Source organism: Hyla sarda, chromosome 2 (assembly GCF_029499605.1).
Source record: "Hyla sarda isolate aHylSar1 chromosome 2, aHylSar1.hap1, whole genome shotgun sequence".
NCBI classification, from domain to species: domain Eukaryota; kingdom Metazoa; phylum Chordata; class Amphibia; order Anura; family Hylidae; genus Hyla; species Hyla sarda.
In genome coordinates, this window is record NC_079190.1 from 444,528,526 (window position 1) to 444,549,898 (window position 21,373).

The following is a 21,373-nucleotide window of genomic DNA, read 5'->3' on the forward strand; positions in this document are numbered from 1 at the left end:
CTATCACTGCTGGGCCTTTAGGAAACTGGAAAAGCAGGGTGGCACGCAGTATGCATGCCACTGAGCTTTCCCAGTTTCCTGAAGAGCTCCAGTATTGCTGCTTTACCAAACATTCTTTTTAGCAGACTGGGAAAACTGCAGAAGTAATGTGAGCCTTGCACAGTGTACTGTGTGCCTCCCAGCTTTTCCAGTCTCCTGAAGAGCTCCAACAGGGCTGCTTTACCAGACAAATATTCTCTTCAGCAGACTGTGAAAGCAGGGTGGCACATAGTACACAGTGCAAGGTTCATAGGACTTCCTCAGCTTTCCCAGAATATTTGGCTGGTGAAGCAGCTTTATATATGATTGTTGCCCAAGCAACACTGGGTACTCACCTAGGAGGATATTTATCAAAACCTGTCCACAGGAAAAGTTGCTGAGTTGCCCATAGCAACCAATCAGATCACTTCTTTCATTTTGCAGTCGCCTTTTAAATAATGAAAGAAGCGATCTGATTGGTTGCTATGGGCAACTCAGCAACTTTTCCTCTGGACAGGTCTTGATAAATCTCCCCCCTAGTTCTTAATAAAAATAGCTCCAGTTACTCAGTGATTTGCAACATAGATTAGTGCATTCTACTGATTCAACCTATGGAGCTTGGCAGAACTTTGGTGGAAACAACCTTCAGCATGGATTTATATCTTAACCCTATTGTTTTTCCAGGAAGTCTGGCAGCCCCTTATGGGGCAGATGTTTTTTAAATAACATATGTGTACATTCATCTATCATTTTAACTTACCAATCCATTGTAGATAAAAAATGTTTATCTATTATTTGGTATAACTTAATAGCCAGCAAAAACATTCAACAGCAGCTTCTATTTCCTAAACCCCCAAGCAGGGCCCAATCCCTTGGAGCAGCTTAGACATATTGTATAGAAAATTAAAAGTCTTCTACATTGTCTTACAGATACATGTGTCTTACAGATACATTAAATTGCTTTCACATATTACAGTCTATAGATAGTAAGGGTTTTCACATGACCTCAAGCATTACAGACATAGGCAAAAACATTTCTTACCATATCAAGTTCTGCTGTTTTCTTTGATTCTTCCAGTTTTTCATGAGGGCTTTCCTTATCCTCTGCATCGGATACATAGTTTCGAGCAGAATTAAAATACTGATAGAAAACACTATTAGAAGACATACGTGGCTTGTCCTCTAGAGTAGACCTTTGAATGGGCAGGACAGGTTCTGGAGAAAGTAAATTCATGGCAGCCATACTTGGAGAAACATCCGGGCTTAGATCTGGATTGGATCTGGGTATCGGTGACACAAATGTTTCACTCATAACAGATGGGACAGGATTGCTTTCTACATTGGGTTTCGCTCCATAGATGTTAGAGTGTGATGTCAAATTTAGAAGAAAGGAATGGCGTCCTGCAATTGGATTGGGCTTGTCTGCTAATGATTTTGTTATGAATAATCCAGACCTTTTCCCTAAAGAGGCTTTTTCTTCTTCAAGAGTTGAAGGTCCATCAAGGCTTGTCTTTGAAGGGGAGATGGTGTCTTCGGGTTCCCCTGATCCCTCATTATTAACCTTGTCATTGCCAATGTATACTTCATTATTAAGAGTTAAAAATCTTTCTTTGTGGGATGTCTCCGCCAAGTCAGACTCTTTCAAGCGATCGGACACAGACTGCAACAGAGATAAGATGGACGTGTGGTCATGACCACTGTTACTTGACATTGCTCCCTCATTAAATCTTGGTGAACTGCTGTTGGACAAGGTGTCCTCACAAGCACTATCATCTTCATATATTGGTGACAGAGAAAAAGGATAAATCCTGACACGTCTTGACTGCACCGAGAGAAATGAATCATTGCCGGAGGCTTGTTCACTGCTATTATCCTTTTCCTCATCTGTTGACTCATCATCACTTTCACTTATTTCAACATAGCGGCTATTATACACTGAAAACTGTAGTAAGTCTGAGAACTCTGAAGTGTTGCTGGTTTCTTCACGTATGTGATTATAAATGAAGTCTTCCATCGATCCCTCAGTCCCGAAAGATATAGATTCCATTTGTCTGGCACAATACATGTCATCCAGAGCAACATCTTTATTGTTATAATTTTCATTCATTAAGTTGTCTGTATCTGCTTTAACTGAGTCTCTAGAAAAGTTGAGAGGTTCTTCATTTTCTGTCTTTGTTAAAACACTGTTTTCTATAGTCCTATCCGTACCATTTTCACAAACCTCTTCAGTGACTAATGAACCTTTCTCAGTTAAAGACTTAGGTTCCATTAACTGTAAAGATTCACCATTTTGAGCTGCTCCAGTTTCTACGTGAAGAACATTAGAATTAATTTCAAAAGAAGGAAGATGGACTACGTTGTCATAGTTCGGTGGAGAAAGAAGATGGTTCGAGTTTGTTGCATCCTCAGCTTTATCACTCTGATTATCCAAAGATAAATCATTAAAATCCCTTGGTGGTTTTTGCTTAGTATCTTTATTTGTGGTAATGTCTTTACTTAAGGCATCTGGAATGATACTAGAAACCACAAGCTGTTTAGAAGAAGATAGAACTTCATTTACTATTCCCACTGCCATGGACATAATGAGATCTGTGTCTCCAATGACTATACGGTCAGAAGGTTTCCCTTGGCACTCAACTAGTACTTTTGCAGGACGGTCTTCTAGATTTCTCTGGTTCTCACTTAGATTCTCCTTTATGTGTTTTATATCTGTTAGGGTGTTGTTATTAATGGACATTATATTGATATGATGAAGTTCATCAATGGCAGAATGCAACACGCTGAGTATAATCTCATTGGCTTTTTGTTCAAACAATTCGTCAGATGACTCCAAATGTTGTTTGTTTGCTGGGATCATTTTTTCTGTTGTAGAACCTGAAGAGATTATTTCTTTTGTGTCGGTAACATCATGAAGTAATGATGAATGTAGCAGTAAATCTGGATTTAATTCTGAAAGTGATCCACCAAGTTCCTTCAATGACTCACTAGACATCAAGGTCTCATTTGCCAATTTTTCAGATTTATGTACCTGGAGGGTAGTATTTATGATGTCACTTGTGCTGACATTCATATTGTTATTTTTTAAATTTTGTTTTAACACATCTGGTGATTTATTTGTTATTTTTAGGGATTGATTTTCAATACATCTATTTTGTGAAATACTGTCGCTATTGTCATTATTATCGGAATCTACAATTTTGTCCTTTTTCAATAAAGGCAATCCATCAGTTTCCAAATAACAATTTTCCAGATGTTTTTCACAATTATTTATAGCAAGATATCCCCCCTTATCATTGGGTATCTGTCTGTTTGTAACAAAGTCCTTATCATTTTCAACAGAATGGAAAACCTGAAATATATTTTCTATGTCTGTTGGGGTAGGTGACACATTTGGTATACAAATAACTTCTTTAGTAAAAGTTGGGCTTTCAAGTTTAGCCACAGATATGATGTCAGAACACAAAACATAGGGTGATATTTTGACTTCTTCAATGTTTACGGTTTTCAAAGACACCTTAGCTAAGCAAACATCTGATTTCAAGTTGATCTGCTTATCTGGAGTCAAAATGTTACTTGAGACATTACTGGCTAAGTTAGGTGCACATCCATCTGCAAGAGATTTGGGCTCTTCTTCAGAAACATTATGCATGTTTATTACTGGTTCTTTATTTTGCAGTACTGGTACATTTGGTACATTGACACTAATATCAAGTTTTTGCACTGAAGCTTCTTCACTTTTTTGGTCAACTTCAAGTGTTTCAGGAGTATTTTTAATGAGTATTTCAGAGGGAAGAGTCTTAAATAGGAAGTGTTCATCTGGTGTATAAGCTTGTAATGACACAATGCCCGAATCATTTGGACTATCAAACTGAACATCACTGCAGTCGGCGTATGATGAAGAGTCTGACATTGTTGGCGGAGACGGAGAGCGACACTCGATGCCATTATCAAAAGAAATATTCCTGGATGTTACTGCTCCGTGATCACGAAAGGATGAAATATCATTCACACAGCTTTGTGGAACAGTCATGTTATCAAGAGTATCATAAAAAATTGCAGATTTTATGTTTTGTTCCTCCTTTGCTCCATCAGGTTTGTCAACATGAGCATTATTCTCATTGTCCAAACCCTTCCTATGGCTACTCTCTGGTAACCCCTCACCACTCAGAGATTTGTATACTTTGTGGACCAAAGCGTCACTGCTAATTTTGGGAATACTAATCTCGGAATTTGGATCGAGACACAAATTGACCTCTGATGTTTCTTCCACTTCTGCTACTATACCATCTGATGATTCACTAGAACTTTCCGTTAACTGGAAAGTTACTTCAGAAGTGGACTGCAGCAATTTTCCATCTTTCTGTGGATAAAGGTCTGGAATAGTCTCGCCATTTGTCTGTAAATGTTCTATATTAACAATTTGTTTCAGATCTTTAGAAGTTCTGGACATCCCACTCTGCAAATCTAAATCGGAGATGTCTTTTGACTCTAATGGAGTTTTTACTAAATATGTATCTTTTAACTGGGAGGACATTTTGATATTTGGCTGTTGCTCAGTCTTTGGCAAATCTTCATTATTTTGTAGATTATTTTCCGGAATTTTAGCATTTGCCTGTAAATGTTCTATATTAACAATTTCTTTCAGATCTTTAGAAGTCATGGATGTCGCACTAAGGTGCAAATCTAAATGCGGGATGCCTTTTGACTCTGACAGGGTTTTTTCTAAAAATGAATTGCTCAAATCATTTGATTGGAAGAATACTTTAATACTATTTGGCTGTTGCTCAGTCTTATCTAATTGTTCATAATTTTGTAGATTACTTTCTGCATTGGTCTGTGGATGTTCTATATGTTCAGCTTGTTTCAGATCTTCAGAATTTCTAAAAGTGTCATTGAGCTGTAGATCTACATTTGGGACATCTTCTGATTCTAATTGTTTTCCTGAAAATATATTGGACATTTCTTTAATATTTGGCTGAGGCTCAGTCTGTAGAAATACCTTACCATTTTGTAGACCATTTTCTTGTTGCAGATCTTTAGATGTTCCAAAAGTCTCACTCGGTGTTAAATGTAAATCTGGAGTGTCTTTTGATTCTGACAGAATTTTACCAACAGATGTACAGTTGATCTCTCGGTTTGGTAGTTTTGAGTCTTCCTCTCCCTGAAATTGTAGTTGTTCCTCCATTATTAATTTATCCATTCTACTAGCTACTACATCTACTGTATTGCTTGAGACCAACAGTGCATTTGACTGGAAATCTATAATGTTAGACTTTCTTTCTACAGAAGCTTGCAAACAATCAGAAGTTGGTGAGGCAAAGTCTTCATAGTTTTTGTCACTTGACTTGTCTGTATTATTGTGTGTAGCTATGTGTGAACTGTCACAAAAATCTTTGAGTGGTTTCTCTTCAAAATGAGAATTGACTTCAACTGCTTGCTGACTATTTTCCTCTGAAACCAGAACTACCTTTGGATCAGACTGTTGTAATGCACTTTGCGTGTTGACAGTTACACAAATGCCCAAATCAACTGGAAAGTTTTTTTTTTCTTTAGAACTTTCTTCTAATTCTTTTGTTCTCATTAATGCATCTTTGGCTTCGGACTGTAAATTTCCATCCATTGCCGAAAAGGTCTCATATGTTTTAAAACTTGAAATGGCAGTATTTGCATTCACATGCTCTATATTTTCTTCTGTATTAGGTAATATGTTGACGTTTCCCTCTACCTCTGGACATAGGTCCGTATCACTCTTTGAATCGTAATCAATACTTGCTTGCAGAATTTCTGGAAAGCTTATACTCTCTTTATAATTTGGCTGAAGATCTTCTGGCTGCTTTGAGACCTCATTGGTATTTGGTTGCACATGTGTAACAGAATCTAAAATGTCCACTGTCTTTGGTTCAGCATCTGTAGCCCGTTCATTATTATTTGGCTCTAAGTTCTTCGAATTTTGGCTATGACATGAAAAATTTATATTTAAGCTTTCTCCAACAATATGTTGTAATTCCTCTATGCTTTCTCTAGTGTTTGGCAGTAAACTTTCTGAGGATTCTTTAAAATTTAGTTGTGGGACCTCTATTACAAATTTATCAATGTTTGGTTGTTGTCCCTCTACTATTTCTGAGCTCTTCTCAATATCAACATCTACAATATTTGAGCCTATTAGACTGTCTTTAACTTCTATTTCTGGATCACTTGAAAGTTTTAAGTCCTCTGCTTTTTGGGTTAAATTGTCATCATTATACAGTTTTGGATTTTGGTAAGGGGGTTCATGTTTTGATTCTATATTTATATTAATCTTTGAAGAAGGAATTTCATCCTGGTAATTTTGACCTGGGACTAGTTCCATTTGTACGCTCTGATGTAACATCAGACAACTTTCTGTAGTAGCATCTCCAACAGAAGAGGTTTCGGGGGTCTCTTCTTTTTCTAGAATTGGGGAATTTACATCGGGACGTCTCTTCAGAAGCTTTCTAATCCTCCTAGATCCTCGGTAGGTGCCATATGTTATTGAGGGGGCATCCTGGGCATGTCCATTTAGTCTGTGGAAATATTAAAATGGATGTTAAAGATGGCCATAGTAAAGAATACTTAAAAAATTGCCTAAAACAAGAATTATTAAAGCAGTTGAAAAAATATTAGGGTGGGTGTTGAAATAAAAGACATCATATACTCACCTCTCCTGGTCCTCCACAGCTGTCACACCCATGCTGCTGTTGCCCAGTCTTCACAATTACTTCCTTTTCTCCTGATGACGTGTTGTGTTGGCACCTGCACAGCCAACCACTGGCTCAAGCAGGACATAGGACATTACTGCAGGAGTGTGAATGTTTCTGAAGGAGGACGTCTTCAAAAAGGAAGCAGGGGTGAGGAATGGGCACCAGCTTTTTGGTGTGGCAGTGGCAGGGCACAGGTACAGGGAAGCACACTTTTTTTTTTTAACCCATGAACCCCCCCCCCCCCCCCCCCCGCCATATATTCACTGTTAACATTTTTGAAAAACTCTTTAAATGGAAAATAGGAGCAGAATTTGTATTTTGGGCTTATACCTAACAATTAGAGATGAGCGAAATTACAGTAAATTTATATGCCCATTTTAAATGGTGCCTTAAGATGCATGTGCCCTCTATTGTCTACATAGACATAGGTTGGCATTGTAGGTGTAAGTGAATCATTTTTCTACACCTTTTTTGTGTGCTGATAATGTGTGAGAGCACCACATTTATTAAATGGTCACAGAGCATTTGACATATTTTGCGCAGGTCACATTTTCTGAAATTTCTCTCCTCACATACACCAAAAAGCTGAGCTAAGTCTGGGCTGGTGTAGTTTTAGAGACTTTTCAGTGGCTTTGCTCCTTTTTTTGCACCTTTTCACAAAAAGACACAGGCCGACATTTATTATTGTCTTTAGAATGTTTTTTGTTTCTAGAGAAGGTGCAAAAAAGACGCAAGCAGGGTTTATTTGCACCTTTTTAGCGCCTTTTGGTTTACACATTTCTGCTGGTTTCCAGTTACAATCCACAGATTTTGGCAATACACATGATATGGAAGGGTTTTATGAACTGCGCATTTTTGTGAAAAGGTGCAAAAAGGGCGCAAAGCCACTGAAAAGTCTCTAAAACTACACCAGCCCAGACTTATCTTAGCTTTTTGGTATATGTAAAGAGAGAAATTTCAGAAAATGTGACCTGCACAAAATGTATCAAATGCTTCGATACACATTACCAGCACACACAAAAAAAAGTGTAGAAAAATGCTTCATTTACACCTACAATGATAAATGCCGGCCACAATTCATAAAACCCAAAAAACAACCATATCATGTGTATTGCCAAAATCAGTGGATTGCAACTCCAAATCAGCAGAAATGTGTAAACCAAAAGGTGCAAATAAACCCTGCTTGCGCCTTTTTTACACCTTTTCTAGACACGAATAACAGTGTAAAGACAATGATAAATGTCGGCCACAGAGTTCTTTCTGTTAGATTCAACATCAATGAGACAGAAAATAATTAAGTCATAATCTCAAGTCAAAAACTTTACTTCTGGTGGATAGTATCTTTGTATATACTTTCAACAAAGCCTATGTGGCAACACACAGGGAGCCTTTATAGTTCTGCTCCGAGGAGCCATAAATCTACAATATATACAAGCCTTTATAGTGTAAACTAGGAATATATTTTACAGCTTTTTAGACCACACAGAAAATAATATGAAGGGATAATTGCCAGAGGTCTAGTCATATACACTCGAGGCATTTGGCCTCAGTAATACACTGTTTTATTCCTTTTTTTCTGTTTGCCAACAGCAAATGCAATGAAAACCTAGTGGTTTCCCATAAAAAAGTACAACAACAGAAAACCATTAACATTTTTGGGGAACGTTGAGTCACATAAAGCAGAGTTCTAGATGAAATCACAAGGGCGATCATGTGATCTCAGCTAATTTCTGTTTATGAGATGGTAATGGCAGCAAAATTGGGTCAAGGTGATCAGGGTTATGTTGTGGTTAAATATTTCTACCTTCTATTTGATAGGGATTGGTATCCTGCTCCGAGTAAACCAGGCTCAGCTATCATTAAACCAAGCCGACAAAACAACAGTTTAAAGGGGTATTATTCCATTAGTTATTTTCAAATTTATCCTAAAGACAGGTCAGAAAATATGTGAGAGTCTGATATGGAATCCCTCCACTTAGAATGTAGAGGTTATTAAAGTGTTTTCCCAACTCCAAAATTATACCCTATCCACAGATAACAGGTTACAGGTGATAGGGGTCCAACCTCTGGGACTCCAAATGTTCTACAGAATGGGGGAAAACTGTTCCCCAAATGAATGGAACACAGAGTAAGTGCATGGCTAATGTTCCATTCATTTTGTATAAGGAACACTGCCAAAACCAGAGATCATTGGAACCCGTGAGAGCCCAGCCTGGCAGTTATAAAAAAAAAATTTGATAAAATCTTCCTTTTGTTCTATGCTTCTTTGTTTTATTACAGTATTTTTTGTGATATGAAATAAAGTTTAGATATTTTACTTTAATGTTCATTTTGGTGTTTTTTTTTTATCTCTCTTTGGTACTATATTATGTCTGTTATATACCATTGGACTACTTTCTTACTTTGAACACATTCTGACTGTGCTTTGTTTTATTATTTGTTGGGTGACTGAAGAGAGACTGATATGAAGGAGCTGTAACTGAGGAGGGGGTGATATAACAGAGAAGGAATTAAGGGGAGACTGATATAAAGTAACTGTAACAGAGAAGAGAGAATGTTATAACGGAGCCTGTAACTGAGGAGAGACTGATATAATGGAGCTGTAACTGAGGAGAGACTGATAAAACGGAGCTGTAACTGAGGAGAGACTGATATAACGGAGCTGTAACTGAGGAGAGACTGATAAAACGGAGCTGTAACTGAGGAGAGACTGATATAACGGAGCTGTAACTGAGGAGAGACTGATATAACGGAGCTGTAACTGAGGAGAGACTGATATAACGGAGCTGTAACTGAGGAGAGACTGATATAACGGAGCCTGTAACTGAGGAGAGACTGATATAACGGAGCTGTTACTGAGGAGAGACTGATATAACGGAGCTGTAACTGAGGAGAGACTGATATAACGGAGCTGTAACTGAGGAGAGACTGATATAACGGAGCTGTAACTGAGGAGAGACTGATATAACGGAGCTGTAACTGAGGAGAGACTGATATAACGGAGCTGTAACTGAGGAGAGACTGATATAACGGAGCTGTAACTGAGGAGAGACTGATAAAACGGAGCTGTAACTGAGGAGAGACTGATATAACGGAGCCTGTAACTGAGGAGAGACTGATATAACGGAGCTGTTACTGAGGAGAGACTGATATAACGGAGCTGTAACTGAGGAGAGACTGATATAACGGAGCTGTAACTGAGGAGAGACTGATATAACGGAGCTGTAACTGAGGAGAGACTGATATAACGGAGCTGTAACTGAGGAGAGACTGATATAACGGAGCTGTAACTGAGGAGAGACTGATATAATGGAGCTGTAACTGAGGAGAGACTGATATAACGGAGCTGTAACTGTTACTCTACATATAAATACTTTTTGTATTCTTAATTTATTTACTGTTTGTTAATTTGGATTTTTGTATGAATATTCACACCCTGCGTTTTCGCCGGTTGCTGTATTCAATACCGCACTAGTTAATTGAGTTCATCTTATTTTCTAAGTAGTGTTCATACATTTCCTTTTGGTCAGTTGCGATTTGGTTTATCGCACTGTCATTTATTTTTAATTTTTTAATAAGGCAGCGATATACAATTAAATAATAATTTTTCTATCTCTTGAATCAATAGACATAACTTTTTATATCATATACATTTTTTGAAATAATATCCAACTTGTGTTGTTGAATGCCGCACCGGCGATTAAGCGGTGCGACTTCTTGAGTCGCTTATGGTGTTACATTCACACCACATGCGATAATTATAATTATATTATATTATATATATTTATATACATATGTTTATAGGATTGCATTGTGCTTTCATATTGCTGTCTTATTACTATTTTTGTGATTTCTGTTTATATTTATTTATATATTTTTTTTTCATACATTGTCATATGGATATGTAATTCTATGTAACAACTCTTTTCAAAAAGCACTCTAATGGTTAATTCCTGGAGGTATATATACCTGTTACCAGCCTCCCCTTGTCATGCCTGATGAAGCTGCGCATGCGCAGCGAAACGCGTTGCATCTAATAAATCCATTGATTTTACTTGGCTGTCTGATGGTTCCTCTCTGCGCCAGACAAACTCCTGACTCCCTGGTCATTCGCCTTTGATTCTGTAACTGAGGAGAGACTGATAAAACGGAGCTGTAACTGAGGAGAGACTGATAAAACGGAGCTGTAACTGAGGAGAGACTGATATAACGGAGCTGTAACTGAGGAGAGACTGATATAACGGAGCTGTAACTGAGGAGAGACTGATAAAACGAAGCTGTAACTGAGGAGAGACTGATTTAACAGAGCTGTAACTGAGGAGAGACTGATATAACGGAGCTGTAACTGAGAAGTGACTGATATAACAGAGCTGTAACTCAGGAGAGACTGATATAACGGAGCTGTAACTGAGTAGAGACTGATATAACGGAGCTGTAACTGAGGAGAGACTGATATAACAGAGCTGTAGCCAAGGAGAGACTGATATAACGGAGCTGTAACTGAGGAGAGACTGATATAACAGAGCTGTAACTGAGGAGAGACTGATATAACGGAGCTGTAACTGAGGAGAGACTGATATAACAGAGCTGTAACTGAGGAGAGACTGATTTAACAGAGCTGTAACTGAGGAGAGACTGATATAACGGAGCCTGTAACCAAGGAGAGACTGATATAACTGAGCTGTAACTGAGGAGAGACTGATATAACAGAGCTGTAACTGAGGAGAGACTGATATAACGGAGCTGTAACTGAGGAGAGACTGATTTAACAGAGCTGTAACTGAGGAGAGACTGATATAACGGAGCTGTAACTGAGAAGTGACTGATAATAGAGCTGTAACTCAGGAGAGACTGATATAACGGAGCTGTAACTGAGAAGTGACTGATATAACAGAGCTGTAACTCAGGAGAGACTGATATAACGGAGCTGTAACTGAGGAGAGACTGATATAACAGAGCTGTAACTGAGGAGAGACTGATATAACGGAGCTGTAACTGAGGAGAGACTGATAAAACGGAGCTGTAACTGAGAAGTGACTGATATAACGGAGCCTGTAACTGAGGAGAGACTGATATAACAGAGCTGTAACTGAGGAGAGACTGATAAAACGGAGCTGTAACTGAGAGACTGATAAAACAGAGCTGTAACTGAGGAGAGACTGATATAACAGAGCTGTAACTGAGGAGAGACTGATATAACAGAGCTGTAACTGAGGAGAGACTGATATAACAGAGCTGTAACTGAGGAGAGACTGATATAACGGAGCCTGTAACTGAGGAGAGACTGATATAACGGAGCCTGTAACTGAGGAGAGACTGATATAATGGAGCTGTAACTGAGGAGAGACTGATATAATGGAGCTGTAACTGAGGAGAGACTGATATAACGGAGCTGTTACTGAGGAGAGACTGATATAACGGAGCTGTAACTGAGGAGAGACTGATATAACGGAGCTGTAACTGAGGAGAGACTGATATAACGGAGCCTGTAACTGAGGAGAGACTGATATAACGGAGCCTGTAACTGAGGAGAGACTGATATAATGGAGCTGTTACTGAGGAGAGACTGATATAACGGAGCCTGTAACTGAGGAGAGACTGATATAACGGAGCCTGTAACTGAGGAGAGACTGATATAACGGAGCTGTAACTGAGGAGAGACTGATATAACGGAGCTGTAACTGAGAAGAGACTGATATAACGGAGCTGTTACTGAGGAGAGACTGATATAACGGAGCTGTAACTGAGGAGAGACTGATATAACGGAGCTGTTACTGAGGAGAGACTGATATAACAGAGCTGTAACTGAGGAGAGACTGATATAACGGAGCTGTAACTGAGGAGAGACTGATATAACGGAGCTGTAACTGAGTGACTGATATAACGGAGCTGTAACTGAGGAGAGACTGATATAACAGAGCTGTAACTGAGGAGAGACTGATATAACGGAGCTGTAACTGAGGAGAGACTGATAAAAGGAGCTGTAACTGAGAGACTGATATAACAGAGCTGTAACTGAGGAGAGACTGATATAACAGAGCTGTAACTGAGGAGAGACTGATATAACAGAGCTGTAACTGAGGAGAGACTGATATAACGGAGCCTGTAACTGAGGAAAGACTGATATAACGGAGCCTGTAACTGAGGAGTGACTGATATAACTGAGCCTGTAACTGAGGAGAGACTGATATAACGGAGCCTGTAACTGAGGAGAGACTGATATAACTGAGCCTGTAACTGAGGAGAGACTGATATAATGGAGTTGTAAAAAGGAGAGACTGATAATGGAGCTGTAACTGGTCACTGCATGGCATATTATATTAGTGAATCACCAGAAGGAGTGAGATTGCAGCAGTACTGAACCATGCACACCATGGGATAGCACAACAACCTCAATACCGGTAAATGCTCTTATGTTGGGTTCACACTAGAATTATTTTTTTTTGCTTATCTGCTCCATTGGTGGAGAAGAAAAAAAAGAGCTGGTGGATCCCGCTCATGACCGGCGCAAACAGCATCTGCTGGACCACATAGACTTAAAGGGGTTATCCAGGAAAAACATTTTTTTATATATATCAACTGGCTCCAGAAAGTTAAACAGATTTGTAAATTACTTCTATTAAAAAATCTTAATCCTTTCAGTACTTATGAGCTTCTGAAGTTAAGGTTGTTATTTTCTGTCTAAGTGCTCTCTAATGACACCTGTCTCGGGAACCGCCCAGTTTAGAAGAGGTTTGCTATGGGGATTTGCTTCTAAACTGGAAACTGGGCAGTTCCTGAGACACGAGTCATCAGAGAGCACTTAGAGAGAAAAGAACAACCTTAACTTCAGAAGCTCATAAGTACTGAAAGGATTAAGATATTTTAATAGAAGTAATTTACAAATATGTTTAACTTTCTGGAGCCAGTTGATACATAAAAAATAAAGTTTTTTCCTGGATAACCCCTTTAAATGAAACATAGAATGTGTCGGCAGACACATTCTATGTTTCTATGTTTCATTTAAGTCTATGTGGTCCATCGGATGCTTTTGTGCCTGGTTTCCAGCATGGTGTCTTTCATTCTGCTGAACAAAATAGCACTGCATGTGAGCATAGCCTTTAAGAGACTGTTTAAGGTTTTTAATGTCTGTAGACGAAAAAGAATGTTTTATTTTTCTCTAAGGATGCCCAAATTGAAGCCATTTCTGTTGTGTATTGTTTCTATAGATAGTACAACAGGGTGTGTGTGTGGTTTATGGCTGCTGCAAAGAATAGGAGTCAATTGACAAAAAAGGTCATAGATTATAACAGTCTTCAGAAACAGTGAACAGTCCCCTCCCCCAGAGACCAGGGAGTGACATAAGGATAAATACACAACCCTCCAATAATAATAAGATGCGCAAATCTAACATGTGGACTACAGAAAACAGAAATGTCAAAACAGCAGGCAGCATTGTGTCTGTTCTAGTGGACCGTGTCAAAAATATTCTAAGATTTTTTTAAAGCAGATAGTAACAAAATAATTATAAAAACAGCAAACATGTTACACGTTTTTATAAAAAAATATACATTCATGGCCGTAAATGTTGGCACCCCTGAAATTTTTCGAGTATTTCTCACAGAAAAGGATTGCAGTAACACATGTTTTGCTATACACATGTTTATTCCATTGTGTGTATTGGAACTAAACCAAAAAAGGGAGAAAAAAAAGCAAATTGGACATAATGTCACACCAAACTCCAAAAATGGTCTGGACAAAATTATTGGCACCCTTAACTTAATATTTGGTTGCACACCCTTTAGAAAAAATAACTGAAATCAGTTGCTTCCTATAACCATCAATAAGCTTCTTACACCTCTCAGCCGGAATATTGGACCACTCTTACTTTGCAAACTGCTCCAGGTCTCTCTTATTGGAAGGCGCCTTTCTCCAACAGCAATTTTAAGATCTCTCCACAGGGGTTCAATGGGATTTAGATCTGGACTCATTGCTGCCACTTCAGAACTCTCCAGCGCTTTGGTGTCATCCATTTCTGGGTGTTTTTTGATGTATGTTTGGGGTCATTGTCCTGCTGGAAGACCCAAGATCTCGGACGCAAATCCAACTTTCTGACACTGGGCTGTACAGTACGACCCAAAATCCGTAGGTAATCCTCAGATTTCATGATGCCTTGTACACATTCAAGGCACCCAGTGCCAGAGGCAGCAAAACAACCCCAAATCATCATTGAACATCCACCATATTTCACTGTAGGTACTGTGTTCTTTTCTTTGTAGGACTCATTACATTTTCGGTAAACAGTAGAATGATGCGCTCTACCAAAAAGCTCTATCTTTGTCTCATCTGTCCACAAGATGTTTTCCCAGAAGGATTTTGGTTACTCAAGTTCATTTTTGCAAAATGTAGTCGTGCTTTTTTTTGTCTCTGTTTCAGCAGTGGGGTCCTCCTGGGTCTCCTGCCATAGCATTTCATTTCATTTAAATATCGACGAATAGTTTGCACTGACACTGATGCTCCTTGAGCCTGCAGGAACTTGTTTGGAGCTGCTTATCCACCATCCGGACTATCCTGCATTGACACCTTTCATCAATTTTTCTCTTCCGTCCACGCCCAGGGAGATTAGCTACAGTGCCATGGGTTGCAAACTTCTTGATAATGTTGCGCACTGTGGATAAAGGCAAATCTAGATCTCTGGAGATGGACGTGTAACCTTGAGATTGTTGATATTTTTCCACAATTTTGGTTCTCAAGTCCTCAGACCGTTCTCTTCTCCTCTTTCTGTTGTCCATGTTTAGTGTGGCACACACAGACACACAATGCAAAGACTAAGTGAACTTCTCTCCTTTTTATCTGCTTTCAGGTGTGATCTTTATATTGCCCACACCTGTTACTTGCCCTAGGTGAGTTTAAAGGAGCATCACATGCTTGAAAAAATCTTCTTTTTCCACAATTTTGAAAGGGTGCCAATAATTTTGTCCAGCCCATTTTTGGAGTTTGGTGTCATATTATGTCCAATTTGCTTTTTTTCCTCCCTTTTTTGGTTTAGTTCAAATACACACAAACGGAATTAACATGTGTATAGCAAAACTTATTTATTTATTTTTTTAAATCAGCTGGTGCCAGAAAGTTAAACAGATTTGTAAAGGATTTCTATTAAACAATCTTAATCCTTCCAGTACTTATTAGCTGCTGAATACTACAGAGGAAATTATTTTCTTTTTGGAACACAGAGCTCTCTGTTGACATCTCTGTCCATTTTAAGAACTGTCCAGAGTAGGAGAAAATCCCCATAGCAAACATATGCTGCTCTGGACAGTTCCTAAAATGGACAGAGATGTCATCATAGAGCACTGTGCTCGTGATGTCAGCAGAGAGCACTGTGTTCCAAAAAGAAAATAATTCCCTCTGTAATATTCAGCAGCTAATAAGTACTGGAAGGATTAAGATTTTTTTTATAGAAGTAATTTAGGTTATCATGTAAATCCATCTCCCATTGACTTCAATGTTGATGTTTACACCATGCTGAAGAATCTGTTCAATTTTAAAAGACCATGTTGCAGATTTTTCAGCATGAAAAAAATAGTAAAATATTACCTTTTGGCAAAATTTTGCTGATTTTTCCCATTTAAAGATTTGCATGCAAATTTTGAGGCAGTATTTTATTTGCCGTGTGAGCAAGCCTTTATTCTTCTTATTGATTAAATTCTTATTATTTAACATATAAAATAATGTATTCCTTCATCCCAGGTTGACCTCAGTAGTCCTTTTGCCCAGGCATTCCTAATATGCGCTTTAGTACAGGAATACCTTTCTTTTTCATGGCGAGAACCATTTAGTTTTAGAAGAAGATAAGTGACTGTCACAATTCTATACATACTAAGGACTGCACACCGACATAATCCTGACCTGCAACTTGATAGGCAGCAATAATTGCACCAAAAAAGATTCGAAAGAGGTTTTGTTTTAAGATCCTCTTCGAAGGGATCTATCCCTAGTTTGTATGGAGTCAGTAATGAAGATTTGTATTCTATAAATTAATAATTTCACACTATATTAAGTAAAGCCATGGGCATTTTACATGTTCACAATACATGTTATTGGCTGTGTGATTTATGAGTTATTTTACAAAAAAAATCAAAAAGAAAAACATAAGTACCTGCAAGATGAATTACTGCATGTTCCATTCGGTGTGCACGGCAGATCAGTCTCATGTCTGACTACGTACGCAGATGCTGCCAAGTGTGAGGTGTCATCAAGTGCAATGATCTTGGCCATGTCAAGCTCACAGTGACAGATATATGGTTTCTATTAATAGTCTATCCAGCCCTTGAATAGTGCCTCTTCATGGAACGCTTGCTTGCTAGATATCCCAGAAATTACCAGTTTAACCAGTTTTGTTTAAGTCACATCCAGTATAGATATTCGGGGACATTTATCATCGTTGCTTTGGTAAGCAAGTTCTGTAGTCATTTTTTTCTTGCAATTTTTTTGCTTTTGTGTGACATATTTATCATACTATCACAGGGGGTTGATAAATTTGGCTCACATAAGCAAAAACCAAGAAATCACTTTTAAATACCATTTTTTTAGAACACATAAGCAAAAACCAAATAATGACTACAGAACACCACTATGCAGCTTTGAAAAAAAAATGTGTGTGTGTGTATATATATATTTTACATTTATATGTACATTTTTTTAACACCGTTTTTTCTCCCTAAATGTACTTGCTAATTTTTTTTTGTTACTTCTACAGATCAGTGTATCCTGTGGACTCCTTCGGATTCAGTGGACTACTTCGACGACCAGAGTTTTTCTTTGCTTGATGTTAATAAAATGGTTAACGAGGGCTTGTGGGGGAGTGTTTTTTTGTAATAAATTTTTTTTTAAACCTGTTTTTTTTTTTTTTTACTTACTGGACAGGCTTAGTAGTGGAAGCTGTCTTACAGACGGAGTCCATTACTAAGCCGAGCTTAGCGTTAGCCACAATTATTACGCTGGTACCCAACACCACAGGGGTGCCGGGAAGAGACGATACCAACAGGCCCGGAGTGTCAAAAATGGCGCTCCTGGGCCTAGTCGGTAACAGGCTGGGGAGGGCCAGTAACAATGGTCCTCGCCCATCCTGGTAACGTCAGTCTGTTACTGTTTGGTTGGTATTTGGCTGAGAATAAAAATAGGGGGGACCCTATGTGTTTTTTTTTAAACATTTAATTTATAAAAAAATAAAAATAAACGCATAGGGTCCCCCCTATTTTTATTCTAAGCCAAATACAAACCAAACAGTAACAGCCTGACATTACCAGGGTGGGCGAGGACCATTGTTACTGGCCCTCCCCAGCCTAAATAACGCCAGCCTGTTACCGCCTAGGCCAGGGAGCACCATTTTTGACGCTCCGGGCCTGTTGGTACCGACTCTTCCCGGCACCCTTGTGACGTTGGGTACCAGGGTAATAATTGGGGGTTAGCGGTAGCTGTTTTTGTGGCTAACGCTAAGCCCAGCTCAGTAATGGACTCCGTCTATAAGACAGCTTCCACAACTAAGCCTGTCAAGTAAAGTAAGGAAAAAACACAACAGGTTTAAAAAAAAAATATTACACAAAACACTCCCGCACAAGCCCTCGTTAACCATTTTATCAAAATCAAACAAAGAAAAACGCTGGTCATCGAAGTAGTCCACCGAATCCGAAGGAGTCCACAGGATACACGGATCTGAAATGAGTATAAAAAAAATAATAAAAATGGGTTAGTACATTTATTATCACCTGCTCGCACATCTCCTGCCCCGCACGACTACAACTCCCAGCATGCCCTTACAGTAAGGACATGCTGGGAGTTGTAGTTGTGTGGTGCAGAAGATGTGGGGGCAAGTGACAAGCTTGTCCCCTGCCCCCAGCAGCAGAACTACAACTCCCAGCATGCCCTTACAGTAAGGAAATGCTGGGAGTTGTACTTGTGTGGTGCAGGAGATGTGTGGGCAAGTGACAAGCTTGTCCCCTGCCCCCAGCTGCAGGACTACAACTCCCAGCATGCCCTTACAGTAAGGACATGCTGGGAGTTGTAGTCCTACAGCTGGGGGCAGGGGACAAGCTTGTCATTCGCCTGCACTGCACAACTACAACTCCGAGCATGTCCTTACAGTAAGGGCATGCTGCGAGTTGTAGTCCTGCAAAGGGAGCCCGGACACACACACACAGAGTCACACACAGACAGTCACACACACAAACACTCACAGAGTCACACACACAGACAGAGACACACAGACAGAGATAGAGACAGACACACACACTCACCCATCCAGCGCAGCGATCCTTCTCTCCGGGCGCCCTGCGAGTGACGTCACTGACGGAGGGACGTGGGAGCGGAGGCCGGTGCAACCGAAGACATGGGAGCAGAGGCCAGGCACAGTGCAGGTGAAGGCCGGGGGGGTTAAGGTGGATGGGCACAGCGCAGGTGAAGGGGGGGGCGGGTTACGGTCGGGCACATCGCAGGTGTAGGCCGGTGGGGGGAGGGGGGGGTGTATGCTGACAGACCCCCCCCCCCTGACAGACTCCTATATCCCCTAATCATGTCACTGTTCCGGTCGGGTCCTGTGATTGGCTGCTGGTCCTGGCCAATCACAGGACCCAGCGGGAAATGTGAAATGACAGCAGGGGATTTAGGAGTCTGCGGCGCCGGTATATGTAAGGAGCCCGGGCTGACATTACAGTGCAGCCGCCCGGGCTCCTCATATGGCCTCCCCGCTACCCTCACAGGGACACTGATATCCCCCACCTTGTCTCCTGCCCGCGCCGCTCAGCTCCCGCTGCTACAGGACTACAACTCCCAGCGTGTCCTCACTGTAAGGGCATGCTGGGACTTGTAGTCTTGCAACAGTTAGAAGACAGATGGGAGTTGTGTGGCGCTGGCAGGTTAGAGGGGGGGGGGGGGGGGGATATAAATCACTGCAGTGTCCCTGTAGCGAAATGAGGGTAGTGGGGAGAAAGTATGTCGGAGCCCGGGCGGCAGTAGCTTTTCCTGCTCCATGTTGGAGCTGGAGTAAATTTAGTCAATTATTACGGCCGTTGCGACATTTTATTGCGCAGCTGCGACTGTCGCAGTTAATAAATACCTGACTAAACCAAGTAAAGTTTTCAAACCCGTGTACCGTAGTCAAAAAAACAAAACTTGCTCTTCTTGCTCGCATAGATGATTGTCGCATGAAAAGTCACGGTGTCGCAGTAGCGACTTTTTTTGCAACAAATTTACACAGAAAAACTCAGGTAAAAGGGTTGATAAATGCCCCTCATTGTGACAGCTGTAGAACTATACCAGATGGATGGATAGATAGATATCGACCATCATTTATTCCAGACCACATGATGGGCGACATTTCGGCCATCTTGCAAGCTTGACAATGGCCATGTAAGATGGCCAAAATGTCGCCCATCATTTATTGTTGAATAAAACCATAGATTCAACTACTTTCTGGGAGTGCTTCTCTGCATCTTTTTCTGGTGGATATCTTGAGGGGTTAGCAGACTTGAGCCTAACCACAGTGTGCACCCTGTATGAATTCTACTCCAAGTTGCGCTGCTCTGTTTCTATATTAGATAGATAGTCACAGCTGTCACCACTAGGGGGAGCTTACTTAGTAACATAGTTTGTAAGGTCGAAAAAAGACAAGAGTCCATCAAGTTCAACCTAAAACCCTACTTTGTTGATCCAGAGGAAGGTAACCCCCCCCCCTCAATGAGGCTGATGCCAATTGCCCCATGAAAGAGGAAATATTCCTTCCCGACCCCAATATGGCGATCAGAATAAATCTCTGGATCAACATTCTATCCACATAAATCTAGTATCTAATGTTATTACTCTCTAGAAAACATCCAGGCCCCCCTTGAACTTGTTTATTGAGTCAGACATAACTACATCATGTGGCCGAGAGTTCCATAGTCTCACTGCTCTTACAGTAAAGAATCTCTGTCTGTGATTATGGTGAAACCTTCTTCCCTCTAGACATAGGGGATGCCCACTTGTCATGGTCACCGGCCTAGGTATAAAAATATCACTAGATCTCTATACTCTCCATTCATATATTTTCACATTGTTATCGGATCGCCCCTAAGACGTCTTTTCTCCATACTAAATAACCCCAAGCTTGATAACCTGTCCTGGTCCTGTAATCCTCCCATAACATTAATTATCTTTGTTGCCCTCCTCTGCACCCTCTCCAGTTCACCCAATACTCCATATATGGTCTGACTAGTGATTTATACAGTGGTAGAACTGTGTCCTTGTCACGGGCCTCTGTGCCTCTCTTGATACATCCCATGACATTGTTAGCATTTTGCAGCTGCTGCCTGGCACTGATCATTAAAGTAGAGTTTACTGTCCACCCGTATCCATCTTTTTTTTTAGCTTAGGAGCTTACAGCTTATTTATGCACTGACATCCATAATAACACAGTATGCAGTAAGTCCATAGTGGTGGCTGCAGGTCATCAGATTTTATCATTTAACCTTATAAACAAAGTGGATTTACAGCTCTGTATTAAACAAAAATAACACAGATCCCCATAAAGATTTAATATGAAATTAATTTTCAAAAAATGTTGGTACTACAATGACAAGGTGTGAAAAAAGTGGAAACTCACTTTAAGCAGATATTGAAGT

At 39.9% G+C, this 21,373-nt stretch overlaps 1 protein-coding gene across 1 annotated transcript in view; it reads right to left on the reverse strand.

Moving 5' to 3' along the window:
* CRYBG3 (crystallin beta-gamma domain containing 3) overlaps positions 1 to 21,373 on the reverse strand; it is a 204,293-nt gene that overhangs the window by 85,046 nt on the left and 97,874 nt on the right. The window contains exon 4 of the mRNA XM_056559317.1: positions 1,061 to 6,560. Within this exon, the coding sequence (XP_056415292.1) occupies positions 1,061 to 6,560 (5,500 nt within the window). The remainder of the gene's footprint in view (positions 1 to 1,060; positions 6,561 to 21,373) is intronic.